This window comes from Zonotrichia albicollis, chromosome 32, assembly GCF_047830755.1.
Source record: "Zonotrichia albicollis isolate bZonAlb1 chromosome 32, bZonAlb1.hap1, whole genome shotgun sequence".
Taxonomy (NCBI): Eukaryota; Metazoa; Chordata; class Aves; order Passeriformes; family Passerellidae; genus Zonotrichia; species Zonotrichia albicollis.
The window spans coordinates 2,347,407-2,369,830 of NC_133850.1; the positions used below are offsets into that span (position 1 = coordinate 2,347,407).

Consider the following 22,424-nt stretch of genomic DNA (forward strand, 5'->3'; position numbering starts at 1 on the left):
AACACAACTGAGATTAACCCGGGATTAACCAGAACAGAGCCCGGTCCAGGAGCTCTGAGCATTCCTGGACCTGGAGTAACCCAGGATTAACCCGGGATTAACCCGGGATTAACCCAGATAGATTGGGATTAACCTGGGATTAACCCAGGATTAACCCGGGATTAACCAGGGATTAACCCAGGATTGACCTGGGATTAACCCAGATAGATTGGGATTAACCCAGTATTAACCCAGGATTAACCCGGGATTAACCCGGGATTAACCCGGGATTAACCCAGGATTAACCCAAACAGAGCTGGGATTAACCCTGGATTGACCCAGGATTAACCCAGGATTAACCCGGGATTAACCCAGGATTAATTTGGGATTAACCCAGGATTAACCCGGGATTAACCTGGGATTAACCCGAGATTAACCCAGGATTAATTTGGGATTAACCCGGATTGACCCATCAGGGTCCGGCCTAACCCAACCCAGGCCTGGCTCCATTTGGGGTTTCTGCCCCATTCCAGTTCCCCCAGTATTGGTCAGTTTTCCCCATTTGGGATTTTCCCGGTTTGGGTTTGGGTTTCAGGGTTCTTTTTCCCTGGTTGAGTTTTCCCCATTTTGGGATATTTTGGGGTTATTTTTGGGATTATTTTGGGGATATTTTGGGGTGATTTTTGGGGTTATTTTGGGGTTATTTTTGGGATTTTTTGGGCTTTCATCTCCTTTGGGATTTTGCCCCATATTTTGGGATTTTTCCCTCCCATTTTGAAGTTTTCCCCCAAAATTTCGGTGTTTTTTCCCTCAAATTTTGGGGGGTTTTTTCCCCATTTTGGGGTTATTTTTGGGGATATTTTAGGGATATTTTGGGGTGATTTTTGGGGTTATTTTGGGATATTTTTGGGGTGATTTTTGGGGCTATTTTGGGTTATTTTTGGGATATTTTTGGGGTGATTTTTGGGTTATTTTGGGGATATTTTGGGGTTATTTTGGGGTGATTTTGGGGATATTTTGGGGTGATTTTTGGTATATTTTAGGGTTATTTTGGGGATATTTTGGGGTGATTTTGGGGTTATTTTGGGCTTTCATCTCCTTTGGGATTCTGCCCCATATTTTGGGATTTTTCCCTCCCATTTTGAGGTTTTTCCCCCCAAATTTCGGTGTTTTTCCCCCAAATTTTGGGGGTTTTTTCCCCATTTGGGGGGATTTTTTGGGGTTATTTTTGGGATTTTTTGGGGTTTCATCTCCTTTGGGATTTTGCTCCATATTTTAAAATTTTTCCCCAAAATTTTGGTGTCTTTTTCCCTGTTTGAGTTTTCCCAGTTTTGGGATATTTTGGGGTTATTTTAGGGTGATTTTTGGGGATATTTTGGGGTTATTTTTGAGGTGATTTTTGGGATATTTTGGGGTTATTTTGGGGATTTTTTGGGGTGATTTTTGGGATATTTTGGGGTTATTTTGGGGTTATTTTTGGGGTTATTTTGGGGTTATTTTTGGGATATTTTGGGGTTTCATCTCCTTTGGGATTTTGCTCCACATTTTGGGATTTTTCCCTCCCATTTTGAAGTTTTCCCTCCAAATTTCAGTGGTTTTTCCTCCAAATTTTGGGAATTTTTCCCGCCAAATTTTCAGGGCTTTTCCCCCAAATTTTGGGATTTTTTGGGGTTGTTTTAGGGTTTTTGGCTCTCAACTCTTTTGGGGTTTCCTCCCAAATTTTGGAATTTTTCCCCCCATTTTGAGGGATTTCCCCCCAAATTTTGGGATTTTTTCCCTGTTTGAGTTTTCCCTATTTTGGGATTTTTTGGGGTTTCATCTCCTTTGGGATTCTGCTCCATATTTTGGGATTTTTCCCTCCCATTTTGAGGTTTTCCCCCCAAATTTCGGTGTTTTTTCCCCCAAATTTTGGGGTTTTTTTTCCCCATTTGGGGGGATATTTTGGGGATATTTTTGGGGTTATTTTAGGGTTATTTTAGGGATATTTTGGGGTGATTTTAGGGATATTTTGGGGTGATTTTTGGGATATTTTTGGGATATTTTTGGGATATTTTTGGGGTGATTTTTGGGGTGATTTTTGGGATTTTTTGGGGTTTCATCTCCTTTGGGATTCTGCCCCATATTTTGGGATTTTTCCCTCCCATTTTGAAGTTTTACCCCAAAATTTCGGTGTTTTTTCCCCCAATATTTTGGGATTTTTTTCCCCCAATTTTGAGGGGTTTTACCCCAAATTTTGGGATTTTTTTGGGTTGTTTTAGGGTTTTGGGCTCTCACCTCTTTTGGGGCTTCCCCCCAATATTTTGGGATTTTTTTCCCCCAATTTTAAGGGTTTTTCCCCAAATTTCGGTGTTTTTCCCCTGTTTGAGTTTTCCCCATTTTGGGCTAATTTGGGGTTATTTTTGGGGTTATTTTTGGGATATTTTGGGATATTTTTGGGGTTATTTTTGGGGATATTTTGGGGTGATTTTTGGGATTTTTTGGGGTTTCATCTCCTTTGGGATTTTGCCCCATATTTTGGAATTTTTCCCCCAAATTTCGTCATTTTTCCCCCAAATTTTGGGGGTTTTTCCCTGTTTGAGTTTTCCCCATTTTGAGATTTTTTGTGGTTATTTTTGAGGTGATTTTTGGGGTTATTTTGGGGTTATTTTAGGGTGATTTTTGGGGTTATTTTTGGGATTTTTTGGGGTTTCATCTCCTTTGGGATTTTGCTCCATATTTTGGAATTTTTCCCCCAAAATTTCGTCATTTTTCCCCCAATTTTAAGGGTTTTTTTCCCCCATTTTTATTTTCCCCCCATTTGAGATTTTTTGCATTTTTTGGGGGGGTTTTTGGGCTCTCACCTCTTTTGGGGTTTCCTCCCAAATTTTAGGGTTTTTTTCTGGCAATTTTGAGGGATTTCCCCCCAAATTTCGGGGTTTTTTCCCTGTTTGAGTTTTCCCCATTTTGGGATTTTTTGGGGTTATTTTGGGGTGATTTTTGGGGTTATTTTGGAGTTATTTTGGAGTTATTTTTGGGATATTTTGGGGATATTTTGGGGTTATTTTAGGGTTACTTTGGGGTGATTTTTGGGGTTATTTTTGGGATATTTCTGGGATATTTTAGGGGTTATTTTGGGATTATTTTAGGGTGATTTTGGGGTTATTTTGGGGTTATTTTTGGGATTTTTTGGGCTTTCATCTCCTTTGGGATTTTGCTCCATATTTTGGGATTTTTCCCTCCCATTCTGAGGTTTTCCCCCAAAATTTCGGTGTTTTTCCCTCAAATTTCGTCATTTTTCCCCCCAAATGTTGGGGTTTTTCCCTGTTTGTTTTCCCCATTTTGGGGTTATTTTTGGGGTTATTTTTGGGGATATTTTGGGGTTATTTTGGGGTGATTTTTGGGATATTTTGGGGTTATTTTGGGGTTATTTTGGGGATATTCTGGGGTAATTTTTGAGGTGATTTTTGGGATATTTTGGGGTGATTTTTGGGATATTTTAGGGGTGATTTTTGGGATATTTTGGGGTTATTTTGGGGTTATTTTGGGGTGATTTTTGGGGTTATTTTTGGGGTTATTTTTGGGTTATTTTTGGGATTTTTTGGGGTTTCATCTCCTTTGGGATTTTGCTCCATATTTTGGAATTTTTCCCCCAAATTTCGTCATTTTTCCCCCAAATTTTGGGGGTTTTTTCCCTGTTTGAGTTTTCCCTATTTTGGGGCATATTTTGGGGTTATTTTTGAGGTGATTTTTGGGGTTATTTTTGGGGATATTTTGGGGTTATTTTGGGGTTATTTTTGGGGTTAATTTGGGATTTTTTGGGGTTATTTTGGGGTTATTTTTGGGATTTTTTGGGTTTCATCTCCTTTGGGATTTTGCTCCATATTTTGGGATTTTTCCCTCCCATTTTGAAGTTTTCCCCCAAAATTTCGGTGTTTTTTCCCCCAAATTTTGGGGTTTTTTTTCCCCATTTGGGGGGATTTTTTGGGGTGATTTTTGGGGTTATTTTTGGGTTATTTTTGGGATATTTTGGGGTGATTTTTGGGATTTTTTGGGGTTTCATCTCCTTTGGGATTTTGCTCCATATTTTGGAATTTTTCCCCCAAAATTTCGTCATTTTTCCCCCAAATTTTGGGGTTTTTTCCCTGTTTGTTTTCCCCATTTTGGGATATTTTGGGGTTATTTTTGGGGTTATTTTTGGGGTTATTTTGGGGTTATTTTTGGGATTTTTTGGGCTTTCATCTCCTTTGGGATTCTGCCCCATAATTTGGGATTTTTCCCTCCCATTTTGAGGTTTTTCCCCCCAAATTTGGGTTTTTTCCCTGTTTGAGTTTTCCCCATTTTGGGCTATTTTGGGGTTATTTGGGGTGATTTTTGGGGTGATTTTTGGGATATTTTGGGGTTATTTTGGGATATTTTGGGGTGATTTTGGGGTGATTTTTGGGATATTTTGGGGTTATTTTTGGGATTTTTTGGGGTTTCATCTCCTTTGGGATTTTGCTCCACATTTTGGAATTTTTCCCCCAAAATTTCGTCATTTTCCCCCAAATTTTGGGGTTTTTTTCCTGTTTGAGTTTTCCCCATTTTGGGATATTTTGGAGTTATTTTTGGGGTGATTTTGGTGTTATTTTTGGGGATATTTTGGAGGGTTTTTTGGGGTTAATTCGGGATTTTTTGGGGGTTATTTTGGGATTTCTTGGGGTGATTTTGGGGTTTCATCTCCTTTGGGATTCTGCCCCATATTTTGGGATTTTTCCCTCCCATTTTGAAGTTTTACCCCAAAATTTCGGTGTTTTTTCCCCAAATTTTGGGATTTTTTCCCAATTTGAGGTTTTTTTGGGGTTGTTTTAGGGTTGTTGGCTCTCACCTCTTTTGGGGTTTCCCCCCAATATTTTGGGAATTTTTCCCCCTATTTTGGGGTTTTTCCCCTCAATTTTAAGGTTTTTCTCCCCATTTTTATTTTCCCCCCATTTGGGGTTTTTTGGGGTTTTTGGGCTCTCACCTCTTTTGGGGTTTCCTCCCAAATTTTAGGGTTTTTTCCCCCAATTTGGAGGTTTTTCCCCCCAAATTTTGGGGGTTTTTTCCCTGTTTGAGTTTTCCCCATTTTGGGGGATTTTTTGGGATTTTTTGGGGTTTCATCTCCTTTGGGATTTTGCACCACATTTTGGGATTTTTCCCTCCCATTTTGAAGTTTTCCCTCCAAATTTCAGTGGTTTTTCCCCCAAAATTTTGGGAATTTTTCCCGCCAAATTTTCAGGGCTTTTCCCCCAAATTTTGGGATTTTTTGGGGTTGTTTTAGGGTTTTTGGCTCTCACCTCTTTTGGGGTTTGCCGCCAATATTTTGGGATTTTTTTCCCCCATTTTGAGGGGTTTCCCCCAAATTTTGGGGTTTTTTCCCTGTTTGAGTCTTCCCCATTTTGGGGGATTTTTTGGGGTTATTTTGGGGTGATTTTTGGGATATTTTGGGGTTTCATCTCCTTTGGGATTTTGCTCCATATTTTGGAATTTTTCCCCCAAAATTTCGTCATTTTTCCCCCAAATTTTGGGGTTTTTTTCCCTGTTTATTTTCCCCATTTTGGGATATTCTGGGGTTATTTTGGGGTGATTTTTGGGATATTTTGGGGTTATTTTTGGGGTTATTTTGGGGTTTCATCTCCTTTGGGATTTTGCCCTCAAAATTTTGGTTTTTTCCCCCCAAATTTGGGTTTTTTCCCTGTTTGAGTTTTCCCTATTTTGGGATTTTTTGGGGTTTCATCTCCTTTGGGATTTTGCTCCACATTTTGGAATTTTTCCCCCAAAATTTCATCATTTTGCCCCCAAATTTTGGGGTTTTTTTTCCCCATTTGGGGGGATTTTTTGGGGTTATTTTTGGGGTTATTTTGGGGTTATTTTTGGGATATTTTGGGGTTATTTCTGGGGTTTTTTGGGGTTATTTTTGGGGATATTTTTGGGATATTTTGGGGATATTTTGGGATATTTTGGGGTTATTTTTGGGGATATATTGGGATATTTTCGGGTTATTTTTGAGGTGATTTTTGGGATATTTTGGGGTGATTTTTGGGGTTATTTTTGGGATATTTTGGGGATATTTTTGGGGATATTTTGGGGTTATTTTGGGGTTATTTTAGGGGTTATTTTGGGGATATTTTTGGGGTTATTTTTGGGTTATTTTGGGGATATTTTTGGGGTATTTTGGGGATATTTTTGGGGTTATTTTGGGGGTTATTTTTGGGATATTTTAGGGATATTTTGGGGATATTTTTGGGATATTTTGGGGTTATTTTTGGATATTTTAGAGTTATTTTTGGGATATTTTGGTGTTATTTTTGGGGATATTTTGGGATATTTTGGGGTGATTTTTGGGGATATTTTGGGGATATTTTTGGGGATATTTTTGGGATATTTTGGGATATTTTTGGGATATTTTTGGGGTTATTTTTGGGTTATTTTTGGGATATTTTTGGGGTGATTTCTGGGGTTTTTGTGCCTCACCTGCTGCGCGCTCGCCCTGGGGATGCTCAGCCCCAGCGGGTTCAGCTCCCGCGGCTCCCAGGCCCCCGCAAAGAGATCGCACAGGTAATTCCACAGGTACCTGAATTGGGAAATTTATGGGGTTTTTATGGGATTTTTATGGGGTTTGGGGTTTTTATGGGGTTTTGTGGGGTTTGGGGATCACACAGGTAATTCCACAGGTACCTGGAATTGGGAAATTTTATGGGGTTTGGGGTTTTGTGGGGTTTGGGGATCGCACAGGTAATTCCACAGGTACCTAAATTGGGGTTTTTATGGGATTTTTATGGGATTTGGGGTTTATGGGGTTTGGGGATCGCACAGGTAATTCCACAGGTACCTAAATTCGGGAAATTTTATGGGGTTTTTATGGGATTTGGGGTTTTGTGGGGTTTGGGGATCGCACAGGTAATTCCACAGGTACCTGGAATTGGGGTTTTTATGGGGTTTTTATGGGGTTTGGGGTTTTGTGGGGTTTTTATGGGCTTTGGGGAGAGTTTTAGGGTGGTTTTGGGGCCATATTTGGGTTATTTTGGAGTGGTTTTTGGGGTATTTTTGGGGTTATTTTGGGGTGGTTTTGGGTGGGATTTGGGGTTATTTTTGGGGTGGTATCTGGGGGGGATTTGGGGTTATTTTGGGGGGATTTGGGGTTATTTTGGGGTGGTTTTTGGGGTATTTTTGGGGTTATTTTGCATTGTTTCGGGGTGGTTTTTGGGGTATTTATGGGGTATTTTTGGGGGGGATTTGGGGTTGTTTTGGGGCAGTTCTTAGGGTGGGCTTTGAGGGGATTTGGGGTTTTTGGAGGGGATTTTTAGGGGGGTTTTTGGGGCATTTTTGGGGGGAATTTGGGGTTATTTTGGGGCATTTTTGGGGTTATTTTGGGGTGGTTTTTGGGGGGATTTTGGGTTGTTTTGGGGTGGTATGGGGGCAGTTTTGGGGGGATTTTTGGGGTGATTTTGGGGTGGTTTTTGGGTGGTTTTGAGGTATTTTTGGGGTGGCTTTTGGGGTAGTTTTGGGGTTATTTTGGGGTATTTTTGGGGTTATTTTGGGGTGGTTTTCAGGGGGATTTTGGGTTATTTTTGGGGTGGTTTTTGGAAGGATTTGGGGTTACTTTGGGGTATTTTTGGGGTTATTTTGGGGTGAGTTTTTGGGGGGATTTGGGGTTATTTTGGGGTGGTTTTTGGGGTATTTTTGGGGTTATTTTGGGGTGATTTGGGGTTATTTTGGGGTGGTTTTGGTGTGGTTTTTGGGGTGGTTTTGGGGTGGTTTTTGGGGTTATTTTGGGGTGATTTCGGGGGGATTTGGGGTTATTTTGGGGTTATTTTGGGCTGGTTTTTGGGGTTATTTTGGGGTGGTGTTTGGGGGGATTTGGGGTTATTTTGGGGTTATTTTGGGGGTTGTTTTGGGGTTATTTTGGGCTGGTTTTTGGGGTTATTTTGGGGTGGGTTTTGGGGTTATTTTGGGGTGGTGTTTGGGGTGATTTGGGGCCGTTTTTGGTGTTATTTTGGGGTTATTTTGGGGTGGTGTTTGGGGGGATTTGGGGTTATTTTGGGGTTATTTTGGGGTATTTTGGGGTGATTTGGGGCCGTTTTTGGGGTTATTTTAGGGGTTATTTTGGGCTGATTTTGGGGTTATTTTGGGGTTATTTTGGGGTGATTTGGGGCGGTTTTTGGGGCTATTTTGGGGTGATTTGGGGCGGTTTTTGGGGTTATTTATGGGTTATTTTGGGGTGATTTGGGGCGGTTTTTGGGGTTATTTATGGGCTATTTTGGGGTGATTTGGGGCTGTTTTTGGGTTTATTTTGGGGTTATTTTGGGGTGATTTGGGGCCGTTTTTGGGGTTATTTTGGGGTGGTGTTTGGGGGGATTTGGGGTTATTTTGGGGTGATTTGGGGCGGTTTTTGGGGTTATTTTGGGGTTATTTTGGGGTGATTTGGGGCCGTTTTTGGGTTTATTTTGGGGTGATTTCGGGCTGGTTTTTGGGGTGATTTTGGGGTGATTTGGGGCTGTTTTTGGTGTTATTTTGGGGTGATTTTGGGGTGATTTGGGGCTGTTTTTGGTGTTATTTTGGGGTGATTTTGGGGTGATTTGGGGCGGTTTTTGGGGCTCCTCTCTCACCACTGGACGAGTTTCCCGCGCAGCCCCCGGGGGGCTCTGGAGCCCCCGAGCTCCTTCTGCACCACATGGAAGGGGTACAGGACATCGATGGGCAGCTCCACGAACACGGGGCCTGCACCCCAAAACCCAAAATCCATCAGGGACACCCCAAAAAACCCAAATCCATCGGGGGCACCCCAAAATCCCTTCGAGGGGCTTGGGAAACCAAACCCCACAGCAGCACCCCAAAAACTCAAAAAAAAACCCCAAAAAAAATCCCTGAAATAAACCCAAAATTATCCCAAAAACCCCAAATCCATCGGGGGAACCCCAAAACCCCTTCGAGGGGGTTGAGAAACCAAACCCCACAGCAGGACCCCAAAAAATCCAAAAAAACCCAAAAAAATCCCTGAAATAAACCCAAATAATCTCCCTGAAATAAACACAAATAACCCCCCAAAAACCCCAAATCCATCAGGGACACCCCAAAAAACCCAAATCCATGGGGGGAACCCCAAAATCCCTTCGAGGAGTTTGATCCCCCAAATCCCACAGCAGCACCCCCCAAAAAAACCCCAAAAATCCCAAAAAACCACCCCAAAATAAACCAAAAATTATCCCAAAAACCCCCAAATCCATCGGGGGAACCCCAAAATCCCTTCAAGGTGGTTGACACCCCAAATCCCACAGCAGGATCCCCCAAAAATCCCAAAACCAAAAAAAAACCCTAAAAAAAATCCCCCAAAATCTCTGGGAATGGCCGCAAATCTCCATTCCCAGAAACCCCAAAATCCCCAAATCCATCGGGGGAACCCCAAAAACACCCCAAGGAGTTTGAGACCCCAAATCCCCCCCAAAAACCCCCAAAAATCCAAAAAATGCCCCCCAAAAAACCCCAAATCCACGGGGGTCACCCCAAAATCCCTTATAGGGATTTGAGACCCCCCCAAAAAAACCCCAAAAACCCAAAACACCCCCCAGAAAACCCCAAATCCCTTCAAGGGGTTTGAGACCCCAAAAACCCCACACAGCACCAAGAAAATCCCAAAAAAACCCAAAAATCCAAAAAATGTCCCCCAAAAAACCCCAAAATCCACCGGGGTCACCCCAAAATCCCTTATAGGGATTTGAGACCCCCCCAAAAAAAATCCCAAAAAGCCAAAAAAAATCCCAAAAAGCCAAAACAGCCCCAAGAAAACCCCAAATCCCTTCAAGGGGTTTGAGACCCCAAAAACCCCACAGCAGGACCCCAAAAAAGAATCCCAAAAAAAACCACCCCAAAATAAACCAAAAATTATCCCAAAAAACCCCAAATCCATCAGGGACACCCCAAAATCCCTTCGAGGGGGTTGAGAACCCAAATCCCACAGCAGGACCCCAAAAACTCAAAAAAAACCCCCAAAAAAATCCCTGAAATAAACCCAAATAATCTCCCAGAAACCCCAAATCCATCAGGGACACCCCAAAATCCCTTCGAGGTTGTTGAGACCCCAAATCCCACAGCAGGACCCCAAAAAAGAATCCCAAAAAAACCCCAAAAATCCCAAGGAAGTTTTGGGATTCCTCCCATCCCCAATTCCCATTTTGGGGCAAATTCTGGGATCCAAATTCCAGAAAATTTTGGGATTTTTGGGATTCCAATCCCAGGAAATTTTGGGATTCCTCCCACCCCAAATTCCCATTTTGGGGCAGATTTTGGGATCCCAAATCCCAGAAATTTTGGGATCCCAATCCCAGGAAATTTTGGGATTTTTGGGATTCCAACCCATGGGAATTTTGGGATTCCTCCCATCCCAAATTCCCATTTTGGGGCCAATTTTGGGATCCAAATTCCAGAAAATTTTGGGATTTTTGGGATTCCAATCCCAGGAAATTTTGGGATTCCTCCCATCTCAAATTCCCATTTTGGGGCCGATATTGGAACCCAAATCCCAGGAAATTTTGGGATTCTGACCCAAGGGAATTTTGGGAATTTGGGGATTCCAACCCAAAGAAATTTTGGGAATTTTGGGGAAGTTTGGGATTCCAACCCATGGGAATTTTGGAATTCCAATCCCAGGAAATTTTGAGATTCTTCCCATCCCAAATTCCCATTTTGGGGCCAATTTTGGGATCCCAAATCCCAGAAATTTTTGGGATTTCTCCCATCCCAAATTCCCATTTTGGGGCTGATTTTGGAACCCCAATCCCAGGAAATTTTGGGATCCCAATCCCAGGAAATTTTGGGATTTTTGGGATTCCAACCCAAAGAAATTTTGGGAATTTTGGGGAAGTTTGTGATTCCAACCCATGGGAATTTTGGAATTCCAATCCCAGGAAATTTTGGGATTTTTCCCATCCCAAATTCCCATTTTGGGGCAAATTTTGGGATCCAAATTCCAGGAAAATTTTGGGATTTTTGGGATTCCAACCTGAAAGAATTTTGGGATTTTTCCCATCCCAAATTCCCATTTTGGGGCCAATTTTGGGATTCCAAATCCCAGAAAATTTTGGGATTTCTCCCACCCCAAATTCCCATTTTGGGGCCAATTTTGGGATCCAAATCCCAGAAATTTTGGGATTCCTCCCATCCCAAATTCCCATTTTGGGGCAGATTTTGGAACCCCAAATTCCAGGAAATTTTGGGAATTCTCCCATCCCAAATTCCCATCCTGGAGCTGATTTTGGGATCCCAATCCAGGGAAATTTTGGGATTTTTGGGATTCCAAGCCAGGGAAATTTTGGGATTCTTCCCATCCCAAATTCCCATTTTGGGGCCGATTTTGGAACCCAAATTCCAGGAAATTTTGGGATTCTGACCCAAGGGAATTTTGGGAATTTTGGGGAATTTTGGGATTCCAACCCATGGGAATTTTGGAATTCCAATCCCAGGAAATTTTGAAATTCTTCCCATCCCAAATTCCCATTTTGGGGCCAATTTTGGAACCCAAATCCCAGAAATTTTTGGGAATTCTCCCATCCCAAATTCCCATTTTGGGGCCGATTTTGGGAACCCAAATCCCAGGGAAATTTTGGGATTTCTCCCATCCCAAATTCCCCATCCTGGAGCTGATTTTGGGATCCCAAATCCCAAAGAAGTTTTGGGATTTTTTGGATTCCAAGCCAGGGAAATTTTGGGATTCCTCCCATCCCAAATTCCCATTTTGGGACCAATTTTGGGATCCAAATCCCAGGAAATTTTGGGATTCCAACCCAAAGAAATTTGGGGAATTTTGGAATTCCAATCCCAGGAAATTTTGAAATTCTTCCCAACCCAAATTCCCATTTTGGGGCCGATTTTGGGATCCAAATCCCAGAAAATTTTGGGATTTTTGGGATTCCAAGCCAGGGAAATTTTGGGATTCCTCCCATCTCAAATTCCCATTTTGGGGCTGATTTTGGGACCCAAATCCCAGAAATTTTGGGAATTCTCCCATCCCAAATTCCCATTTTGGGGCTGGTATTGGAACCCCAATCCCAGGAAATTTTGGGATTCCAACCCAAAGAAATTTTGGGAATTTTGGGGAAGTTTGGGATTCCAACCCATGGGAATTTTGAAATTCCAATCCCAAGAAATTTTGGGAATTCTCCCATCCCAAATTCCCATTTTGGGGCCAATTTTGGGATCCAAATTCCAGGAAAATTTTGGGATTCCAACCCAAAGAAATTTTGGGAATTTTGGGGAAGTTTGGGATTCCAACCCATGGGAATTTTGGAATTCCAATCCCAGGAAATTTTGAAATTCTTCCCATCCCAAATTCCCATTTTGGGGCCGATTTTGGGATCCAAAATCCCAGGAAAATTTTGGGATCCGAAATCCCAGAAAATTTTGGGATCCAAAATCCCAGAAAATTTTGGGATCCCAATCCCAGGAAATTTTGGGATTATTCCCATCCCAAAACTGCTCTCCATGGGAATTTTGGGATTCCAACCCAGGGGAATTTGGGGATTCCAACCCACGGGAATTTGGGGATTCCAACCCACGGGAATTTTGGGGAATTTTAGGGAATTTTGGGGAATTTTGGGAATTTTTGGGGAATTTTGGGGTTCCAACCCACGGGAATTTAAGGAATTTTTGGGAATTTTGGGAATTGTCTCTCCTCACCGGGCGTGCCCCCCATGGCGGCGGCGATGGCGCAGGGAGGGGACGGAAATTCCCAATCCCATGGAAATTTTGGGGTATTTTAGGGAATTTTGGGATTCCAACCCATGGGAATTTTGGGGTATTTTAGGGAATTTTGGGATTCCAACCCACAGGAATTTTGTGGAATTTTGGGAATTTTTGTGAATTTTTGGGATTCTCTCTCACCGGGTGTGCCGGCCATGGCGGCGGCGATGGCGCGGGGTGGAGATGGAAATTCCCGATCCCATGGAAATTTTGGGGTATTTTAGGGAATTTTGGGGAATTTTGGGATTCCAACCCAGGGGAATTTTGGGATTCCTCCCATCCCAAATTCCCATCCTGGGGCCGATATTGGAACCCCAATCCCAGGAAATTTTGGGATTCCAACCCATGGGAATTCAGGGATTTTTTGGGAATTCTGGGAATTTTGGGAATTGTCTCTCACCGGGCGTGCCCCCCATGGCGGTGACGATGGCGCAGGGAGGGGACGGAAATTCCCAATCCCATGGAAATTTTGGGGTATTTTAGGGACTTTTGGGGAATTTTTGAGGAATTTTGGGATTCCAACCCATGGAAATTTTGGGGAATTTTGGGATTGCAACCCATGGGAACTCTGGGGAATTTCGGGATTCCAACCCACAGGAATTTTGTGGAATTTTGGGAATTTTGGGAACCCTCTCTCACCAGGTGTGCCCCCCATGGCGGTGGCGATGGCGCAGGGAGGGGATGGAAATTCCCAATCCCATGGAAATTTTGGGGAATTTTAGGGAATTTTGGGATTCCAACCCATGGGAATTTTGGGGAATTTTGGGATTCCAAGCTCATGGGAATTTTGGGAATCCTCCCATCCCAAATTCCCATCCTGGGTCTGATATTGGAACCCCAATCCCAGGGAATTTTGGGATTCCAACCCACGAGAATTTTGGGGAATTTTGGGAATTTTTGGGAATTTTCAGGAATCCTCACCGGGCGTGCCGCCCATGGCGGAAGTGATGGCGCGGGGTGGGGACGGAAATTCCCAATCCCATGGGAATTTTGGGGAATTTTAGGGAATTTTGGGGCATTTTGGGGAATTTTGGGATTCCAACCCTCGGGAACTCTGGGGAATTTTGGGATTCCAACCCATGGGAATTTGGGGATTCCAACCCACGGGAATTTTGGGGAATTTTGGGAATTTTTGGGGAATTTTGGGGTTCCAACCCATGGGAATTTGGGGTTCCAACCCACAGGGAATTTTGGGATTTCTGGGGAATTTTGGGAATTTTTGGGAATCCTCTCTCACCGGGCGTGCCCTCCATGGCGATGGCGCAGTGTGGGGATGGAAATTCCCAATCCCATGGAAATTTTGGGGAATTTTAGGGAATTTTGAGGAAATTTGGGATTCCAACCCACGGGAATTTTGGGATTTCTGTGGAATTTTGGGAATTTTTGGGAATCCTCACCGGGCGTGCCCTCCATGGCGGCGGCGATGGCGCAGGGAGGGGATGGAAATTACAAATCCCATGGGAATTTTGGGGAATTTTAGGGAATTTGGGGGAATTTTGGGATTCCAACCCATGGGAATTTTGGGAATTTTTGGGAATCCTCACCGGGTGTGCCCCCCATGGCGGTGGTGATGGTGCAGCATGGGGACAGAAATTACAAATCCCATGGAAATTTTGGGGTATTTTAGGGAATTTTGGGATTCCAACCCATGGGAATTTTGGGATTCCTCCCATCCCAAATTCCCCATCCTGGGGCTGGATTTTGGGATTCCAACCCATGGGAATTTTGGGGAATTTTGGGAATTTTTGAGGAATTTTGGGATTCCAACCCAAGGGAATTCTGGGGAATTTTAGGGAAATTTTGGGAATTTTTGGGAATCCTCACCGGGCGTGCCCCCCATGGCGGCGGCGATGGCGCGGGGTGGGGACGGAAATTCCCAATCCCAGGGAAATTTTGGGGAATTTGGGGGAATTTTAGGATTCCAACCCACGGAAATTTTGTGGAATTTTGTGGGATTTTGGGAATTTGGGGAACCCCGTCTCACCGGGCGTGCCGGCCATGGCGGCGGCAATGGCGCAGGGAGGGGATGGAAATTACAAATCCCATGGAAATTTTGGGGAATTTTAGGGAATTTTGGGGAATTTTGGGATTCCAACCCATGGGAATTTTGGGATTCCTCCCATCCCAAATTCCCATTTTGGGGCCAATATTGGAACCCCAATCCCAGGAAATTTTGGGATTCCAACCCATGGGAATTTGTGGAATTTTGGGAATTTTTGGGAATTTTTAGGAATCCTCACCGGGTGTGCCCCCCATGGCAGCGGCGATGGTGCAGGGATGGAAATTACAAATCCCATGGGAATTTTGGGGTATTTTAGGGAATTTTGGGATTCCAACCCACGGGAATTTTGGGATATTTTAGGGAATTTTGGGATTCCAACCCATGGGAATTTTGTGGAATTCTGGGAATTTTGGGATTCCAACCCATGGGAATTTTGGGGAATTCTGGGAATTTTGGGGAATTTTTGGGAACACCGTCTCACCGGGTGTGCCCCCCATGGCGGCGGCGATGGCGCGGGGAGGGGATGGAAATTCCCAATCCCATGGGAATTTTGGGGAATTTTAGGGAATTTTGAGGAAATTTGGGATTCCAACCCACGGGAACTCTGGGGAATTTTGGGAGTCCAACCCATGGGAATTTGGGGATTCCAACCCACGGGAATTTTGGGGAATTTTAGGGAATTTTGGGATTCCAACCCACGCAAATTTTGGGGAATTTTGGGGAATTTTGGGATTCCAAGCTCATGGGAATTTTGGGAATCCTCCCATCCCAAATTCCCATCCTGGGGCCGATATTGGAACCCCAATCCCAGGAAATTTTGGGATTCCAACCCACGGGAATTCTGGGGAATTTTTGGGAATTTTTGGGGATTTTTGGGAACCCCGTCTCACCGGGCGTGCCCCCCATGGCGGCGGCGATGGCGCGGGGTGGGGATGGAAATTCCCAATCCCATGGGAATTTGGGGGAATTTTGGGATTCCAACCCATGGGAATTTTGGGATTCCTCCCATCCCAAATTCCCCATCCTGGGGCTGATTTTGGGATTCCAACCCACGGGAATTTTGGGGAATTTTGGGAATTTGGGGAATCCTCACCGGGCGTGCCCCCCATGGCGATAGCGATGGTGCAGGGACGGAAATTACAAATCCCATGGGAATTTTGGGATATTTTAGGGAATTTTGGGATTCCAATCCAAGGGAATTTTGTGGAATTTTGTGGAATTTTGGGAATTTTTAGGAATCCTCACCGGGCGTGCCCTCCATGGTGGTGGCGATGGCGTGGGGAGGGGACGGAAATTCCCAATCCCATGGAAATGTTGGGGAATGTTAGGGAATTTGGGGGAATTTTGGGATTCCAACCCATGGGAATTTTGGGAAATTTTTGGGAATCCTCACCGGGTGTGCCCCCCATGGCGGTGGTGATGGTGCAGCATGGGGACAGAAATTACAAATCCCATGGAAATTTTGGGGTATTTTAGGGAATTTTGGGATTCCAACCCATGGGAATTTGGGGATTCCTGGGGAATTTTTTTAGGAATCCTCACCGGGCGTGCCGCCCATGGCGATGGCGATGGTGCAGGGACGGAAATTCCCAATTCCATGGAAATTTTGGGGTATTTTAGGGAATTTTGGGATTCCAAGCTCATGGGAATTTTGGGAATCCTCCCATCCCGAATTCCCATTTTGGGGCCAATATTGAAACCCCAATCCCAGGAAATTTTGGGATTCCAACCCATGGGAATTTGTGGAATTTTGGGAATTTTTGGGAATTTTTAGGAATCCTCACCGGGCGTGCCCCCCATGGCGATGGCGATGGCGCAGGGATGGAAATTACAAATCCCATGGGAAATTTTGGGGAATTTTTGGGAATTTTGGGAATTTTCAGTAATCCTCACCAGGCGTGCCCCCCATGGCGGCGGCGATGGCGCGGCGCAGCGCGGGGACGATGTCGCGCACGGCGCGCACCGAGAGCGCCAGCTTGCACACGGTGCGGAACAGCGGCAGCTGAGGGATGTCCTGCAGAGCACCCCGGCCCTGGAACAGGGAATGAGGGGATGAGGGAATTTGGGAATTTGGGAATTGGACTGGGGATTTGGGGATTTGGAGATTCAGGGATTTGGGGGTTTGGGAATGGCAAAGGGGATTTGGGGATTTGGGAACAGCGGGAGCTGAGGGATGTCCTGCAGAGCACCCCGGCCCTGAAACAGGGAGTGAGGGAATTTGGGAATTTTGGGAATTTTGGGATTTGGGAATTCGGGGGTTTGGGAATGGGAGTCGAGAATTTGGGAATTCAGGGATTTGGGGGTTTGGGAATGGCAAAGGGGATTTGGGAATTTGGGAACAGAGGGAGCTGCGGGATGTCCTGGAGAGCCCCCCAGCCCTGGAACCAGGGAATGAGGGAATTTGGGAATCCCAGGATTTGGGAATTTTGGGAATTCGGGAATTGGATTGGGGATTTGGGGATTTGGGGATTCGGGGATTTGGGAATTCAGGAATGGCAAAGGGGATTTGGGAATATGGGAACAGAGGAACCCGCGGGATGTCCTGGAGAGCCCCCAGCCCTGGAACCAGGGAATGAGGGAATTTTGGGAATTTGGGAATGTTGGGAATTCGGGAATGGGATTCGAGAATTTGGAGATTCAGGGATTTGGGGATTCAGGAATGGCAAAGGGGATTTGGGGATTTGGGAACAGAGGCACCTGCGGGATGTCCTGGAGAGCCCCCCGGCCCTGGAATGTGGGAATTTGGGAATTTGGGAATTCCAGGATTTGGGAATTTTGGGAATTCGGGAATTCAGGAATTTAGGAATGGGATTGGGGATTTGGGAATTCAGGAATGGCAAAGGGAATTTAGGAACAGCAGAACCCGCGGGATGTCCTGGAGAGCCCCCAGCCCTGGAATGAGGGAATTTGGGAATTTTGGAATGTTGGGATTTGGGAATTTTGGGAAATTGGGAATTCGGGGGTTTGGGAATTTTGGGAATTCGGGAATTCAGGGATTTGGGGATTTGGGGATTTGGGAACAGAGGAACCTGCGCGATGTCCTGGAAAGCCCCCCGGCCCTGGAACCAGGGAACGAGGGAATTTGGGAATTTTGGGATTTGGGAATTTGGGAACTGGATTGGAGATTTGGGGATTTGGGGATTTGGGGATTTGGGAATTCAGGAATGGCAAAGGGGAATGAGGGAATTTGGGATTGGCACTGGGAATTTGGGAATGGGCATCGGGATTTTGGGAATGGGCATTAAAAATTTGGGATTGGCATCGGAAATTTGGGAATGGGCATTGGGAATTTTGGGAATTCAGGAATTTGGGAATTCGGGATTGGCACCAAGAATTTGGGATTGGCACCGGGAATGGGGCACAGCAGGGACGTTTGGGGTCGGTGCCCACCTTCTGCAGGGTGGCGGCCTCCGAAACGGCACCGGGAATTTGGGAATGGGCACCGGGAATTCGGGAATTCAGGAATTCGGGAATTTGGGAATGGGCATTGGGAATTTGGGAATGGGCACCGGGAATTTGGGAATTTGGGATTGGCACCGGGAATTTGGGACTGGCACCAGGAATTTGGGATTGGCACCAGGAATTTGGGATTGGCACTGGGAATTCGGGATTAGCACCGGGAATTCGGGAATTCAGGAATTCGGGAATTCGGGAATTCAGGAATTTGGGAATGGGCATCGGGAATTCGGAAATTCAGGAATTCGGGAATTCAGGAATTTGGGAATGGGCACTGGGCATTCGGGATTGGCACCGGGAATTCGGGATTGGCACCGGGCATTTGGGAATGCAGGATTGGCACCGGGAATTTGGGAATGGCACCGGGAATTCGGGAATTTGGGAATTCGGGACTGGCACGGGCATGGGGTGCCCACCTTCTGCAGGCTGGCAGCGGCGCCCCCCAGCAGCAGCAGCGGGGACTCCGCCAGCTGCGCGTTCTTGACGGCCGTGAGCGCGTTGGTGACCCCGGGCCCCGCCGTCACCGCCGCCACCCCGATGCGCCCTGCGGGACACCGGGCTGGCACCACCGGGCACCCAGATGGCCCCAGGGTGGCACCACCGGGCACCACCGGGCACCCAGATGGCGCCAGGGTGGCACCAAGGTGGCATCATGGTGGCACCAAGGTGGCACCAAGATGGCTCCATGGTGGCGCCAAGATGGCTTCAAGATGGGTCCAAGATGGCGCCAAGGTGGCACCAAGATGGCGTCAAGATGGCACCAAGATGGCTCCATGGTGGCACCAAGGTGACATCATGGTGGCCTCAAGATGGCCTCAAGATGGAGCCAAGATGGCTCCAAGATGGCTCCAAGGTGGCACCAAGACGACCTCAAGATGTCACCAAGATGTCTCCATGGTGGCACCATGGTGGCGCCAAGAAGGCACCATGGTGGCGCCAAGGTGGCATCAAGATGGGTCCAAGATGGCGCCAAGGTGGCACCAAGATGGCATCAAGATGAAGCCAAAGTGGCACCAAGATGACATCAAGATGGTACCAAGGTGGCATCAAGGTGACATTAAGATTGTACCAAGATGGCTCCATGGTGGCACCAAGGTGACATCATGGTGGCCTCAAGATGGTGCCAAGGCAGTATCAAGGTGGCACCAAGATGGCTCCATGGTGGCACCAAGGTGACATCAAGATGGCACCAAGATGGCTCCATGGTGGCACCAAGGTGGTCTCAAGATGGCTCCACAATGGCACCAAGGTGACATCATGGTGGCCTCAAGATGGCTTCAAGATGGTGCCAAGGTAACATCGTGGTGGCACCATGGTGGCATCAAGGTGGCACCAAGATGGCTCCATGGTGGTGCCAAGGTGACATCATGGTGGCACCATGGAGGCATTGAGGTGGAACTTAAGTGGCATCAAGATGGTACCAAGGTGGCATCAAGGTGGCACCAAGATGGCCTCAACATGGCACCAAGGTGGCATCAAGGTGGTGCCAGGGTGGCACTAAAATGGCACGAAGATGCCACTAAAATGGTGCCAAGATGGTACCAAGATGGTGCCAAGATGGTGCCAAGGTAACATCGTGGTGGCACCATGGTGGCCTCAAGATGGCACCAAGGTGGCACCAAAGGGGCAACAAGGAGGCATCATACTGGCTCCATGGTGGCACCAAGGTGGCCTCAAAATGGCTTCAAGATGGCGCCAAGGTGACACCATGGTGGGCACCAAGATGCTGCCAAGATGGCCTCAAGATGGCACCAAAGTGGCACCAAGGTGACATCAAGATGGCACCAAGGTGGCACCAAGATGGCTCCATGGTGGAACCAAGATGGCTCCAAGGTGGCATCACATTGGCTCCATGGTAGCACCAAGGTGGCATCAAGATGGCTCCAAGGTGGCACCAAAGGGGCACCAAGGTGGCATCATATTGGCTCCATGGTGGCACCTATGGGGTCCCAAGATGGCTCGAGGGTGGCACCAAGGTGGCTCTAAAATGGCACCAAGGTGGACAGATGGCCTCAGAGCGGGACACCCCAAAACCCCCTGGAGATGTTTTGGGGTGCCCCAAAACCCCCTGGAGATGTCGGCCATGAGACCACCTCCAATCTTGGGGACATAAGTGACAAATGCCATCCTGGACCTCCCAAAGTCCTTGAAGCCTCTTAGGTCACCCAGAACCCACCAAAGTGAGACACCCCAAACCCTCTGGAGATGTTCTGGGACACCCCAAAACCCTCTGGAGATGTTCTGGGACACCTCAAACCCTCTGGAGATGTTCTGGGACACCCCAAACCCCCTGGAGATGTTCTGGGACACCCCAAACCATCTGGAGATGTTTTAGGACACCTCAAACCCACTGGAGATGTTTTAGGACACCCCAAACCCCCTGGAGATGCTCTGGGACACCCCAAACCCTCTGGAGATGTTTTAGGACACCCCAAAACCATCTGGAGATGTTTTGGGACACCTCAAACCCTCTGGAGATGCTCTGGGACACCCCAAACCCTCTGGAGATGTTCTGGGACACCCCAAACCCCCTGGAGATGTTTTGGGACACCCTAAAACCTTCTGGAGATGTTCTGGGACACCCCCAAACCCTCTGGAGATGTTCTGGGACACCCCAAACCCCCTGGAGATGCTCTGGGACACCCCAAAACCCCTGGAGATGTTCTGGGACACCCTAAAACCTTCTGGAGATGTTGGCCATGAGGCCACCTCCAACTCTTGGGGACATAAGTGACAAATGCCACCCTGGACCTCCCAAAGTCTTGGAACCTTCTCAGATCACCCAGGACCCACCAATGTGAGACCCCCCAAAACCATCTGGAGATGTTCTGGGACACCCCAAACCCCCTGGAGATGTTGTCCATGGGGCCACCTCCATCCCTTGGGGACAGATGGGGACAAATGGGGACAAACAGGGACAAATGCCACCCTGGACACCCCAAAGTCTTGGAACCTTCTCAGATCACCCAGGACCCACCAATGTGAGACCCCCAAACCCCCTGGAGATGTTCTGGGACACCCCAAACCCCCTGGAGATGTTTTGGGACACCCCAAACCCCCTGGAGATGTTTTGGGACACCCCCAAACCCCCTGGAGATGTTCTGGGACACCCCAAACCCTCTGGAGATGTTCTGGGACACCCCAAACCCTCTGGAGATGTTCTGGGACACCCCAAACCCTCTGGAGATGCACTGGGACACCCCAAAACCCCCTGGAGATTCTCTGGGACACCCCAAAACCCCCTGGAGATGCTCTGGGACACCCCCAAACCCTCTGGAGATGCTCTGGGACACCCCAAAACCCCCTGGAGATGTTTTGGGACACCTCAAACCCTCTGGAGATGTTCTGGGACACCCCAAACCCTCTGGAGATGCTCTGGGACACCCCAAACCCTCTGGAGATGTTCTGGTTCACCCCAAACCCTCTGGAGATGTCGTCCATGGGGCCACCTCCATCCCTTGGGGACAAATGGGGACAAATGGGGACAAATGGGGACAAAGCCACCATGGACATCCCAAACTCTTGGAACCCTCTCAGGTCACCCAGAACCCAACAAAGTGAGACACCCCAAACCCTCTGGAGATGTTCTGGGACACCCCAAACCCTCTGGAGATGTCATACATGGGACCACCTCCATCCCTTGGGGACAAACAGGGAGAAATGGGGACAAAGCCACCCTGGACATCCCAAAGTCTTGGAACCTTCTCAGGTCACCCAGAACCCACCAAAGTGAGACCCCAAAACCCTCTGGAGATGTTCTGGGACACCCCCAAACCCTCTGGAGATGTTTTAGGACACCCCAAACCCCCTGGAGATGTTCTGGGACACCCCAAACCCTCTGGAGATGCTCTGGGACACCCCAAAACCCTCTGGAGATGTTCTGGTTCACCCCAAACCCTCTGGAGATGCTCTGGGACACCCCAAACCCCCTGGAGATGTTCTGGGACACCCCAAACCTTCAGGAGATGTTCTGGGACACCCCAAACCCTCTGGAGATGTTGGCTATGGGGCCACCTCCATCCCTTGGGGACAAATGGGGACAAACAGGGACAACTGGGGACAAAGCCACCCTGGACACCCCAAAGTCTTGGGACCTTCTCAGATCACCCAGGACCCACCAATGTGAGACCCCCAAACCCCCTGGAGATGTTCTGGGACACCCCAAACCCCCTGGAGATGTTTTAGGACACCCCAAACCCTCTGGAGATGTTTTAGGACACCCCCAAACCCTCTGGAGATGCTCTGGGACACCCCAAAC

At 46.9% G+C, this 22,424-nt stretch overlaps 1 protein-coding gene across 8 annotated transcripts in view; it reads right to left on the reverse strand.

Annotated features, from left to right (window-relative positions):
- Window positions 1-22,424, reverse strand: part of HACL2 (2-hydroxyacyl-CoA lyase 2) — a 54,742-nt gene that overhangs the window by 18,579 nt on the left and 13,739 nt on the right. For all 8 annotated transcript variants that reach the window (XM_074530488.1, XM_074530487.1, XM_074530480.1 and 5 more), the window contains exons 4-7: window positions 18,583-18,710; window positions 16,604-16,742; window positions 8,583-8,694; window positions 6,448-6,547 (exon numbers count right to left, since the gene is read on the reverse strand). In XM_074530488.1, coding sequence (XP_074386589.1) covers window positions 6,448-6,547; window positions 8,583-8,694; window positions 16,604-16,742; window positions 18,583-18,710 — 479 coding nt within the window. The remainder of the gene's footprint in view (window positions 1-6,447; window positions 6,548-8,582; window positions 8,695-16,603; window positions 16,743-18,582; window positions 18,711-22,424) is intronic.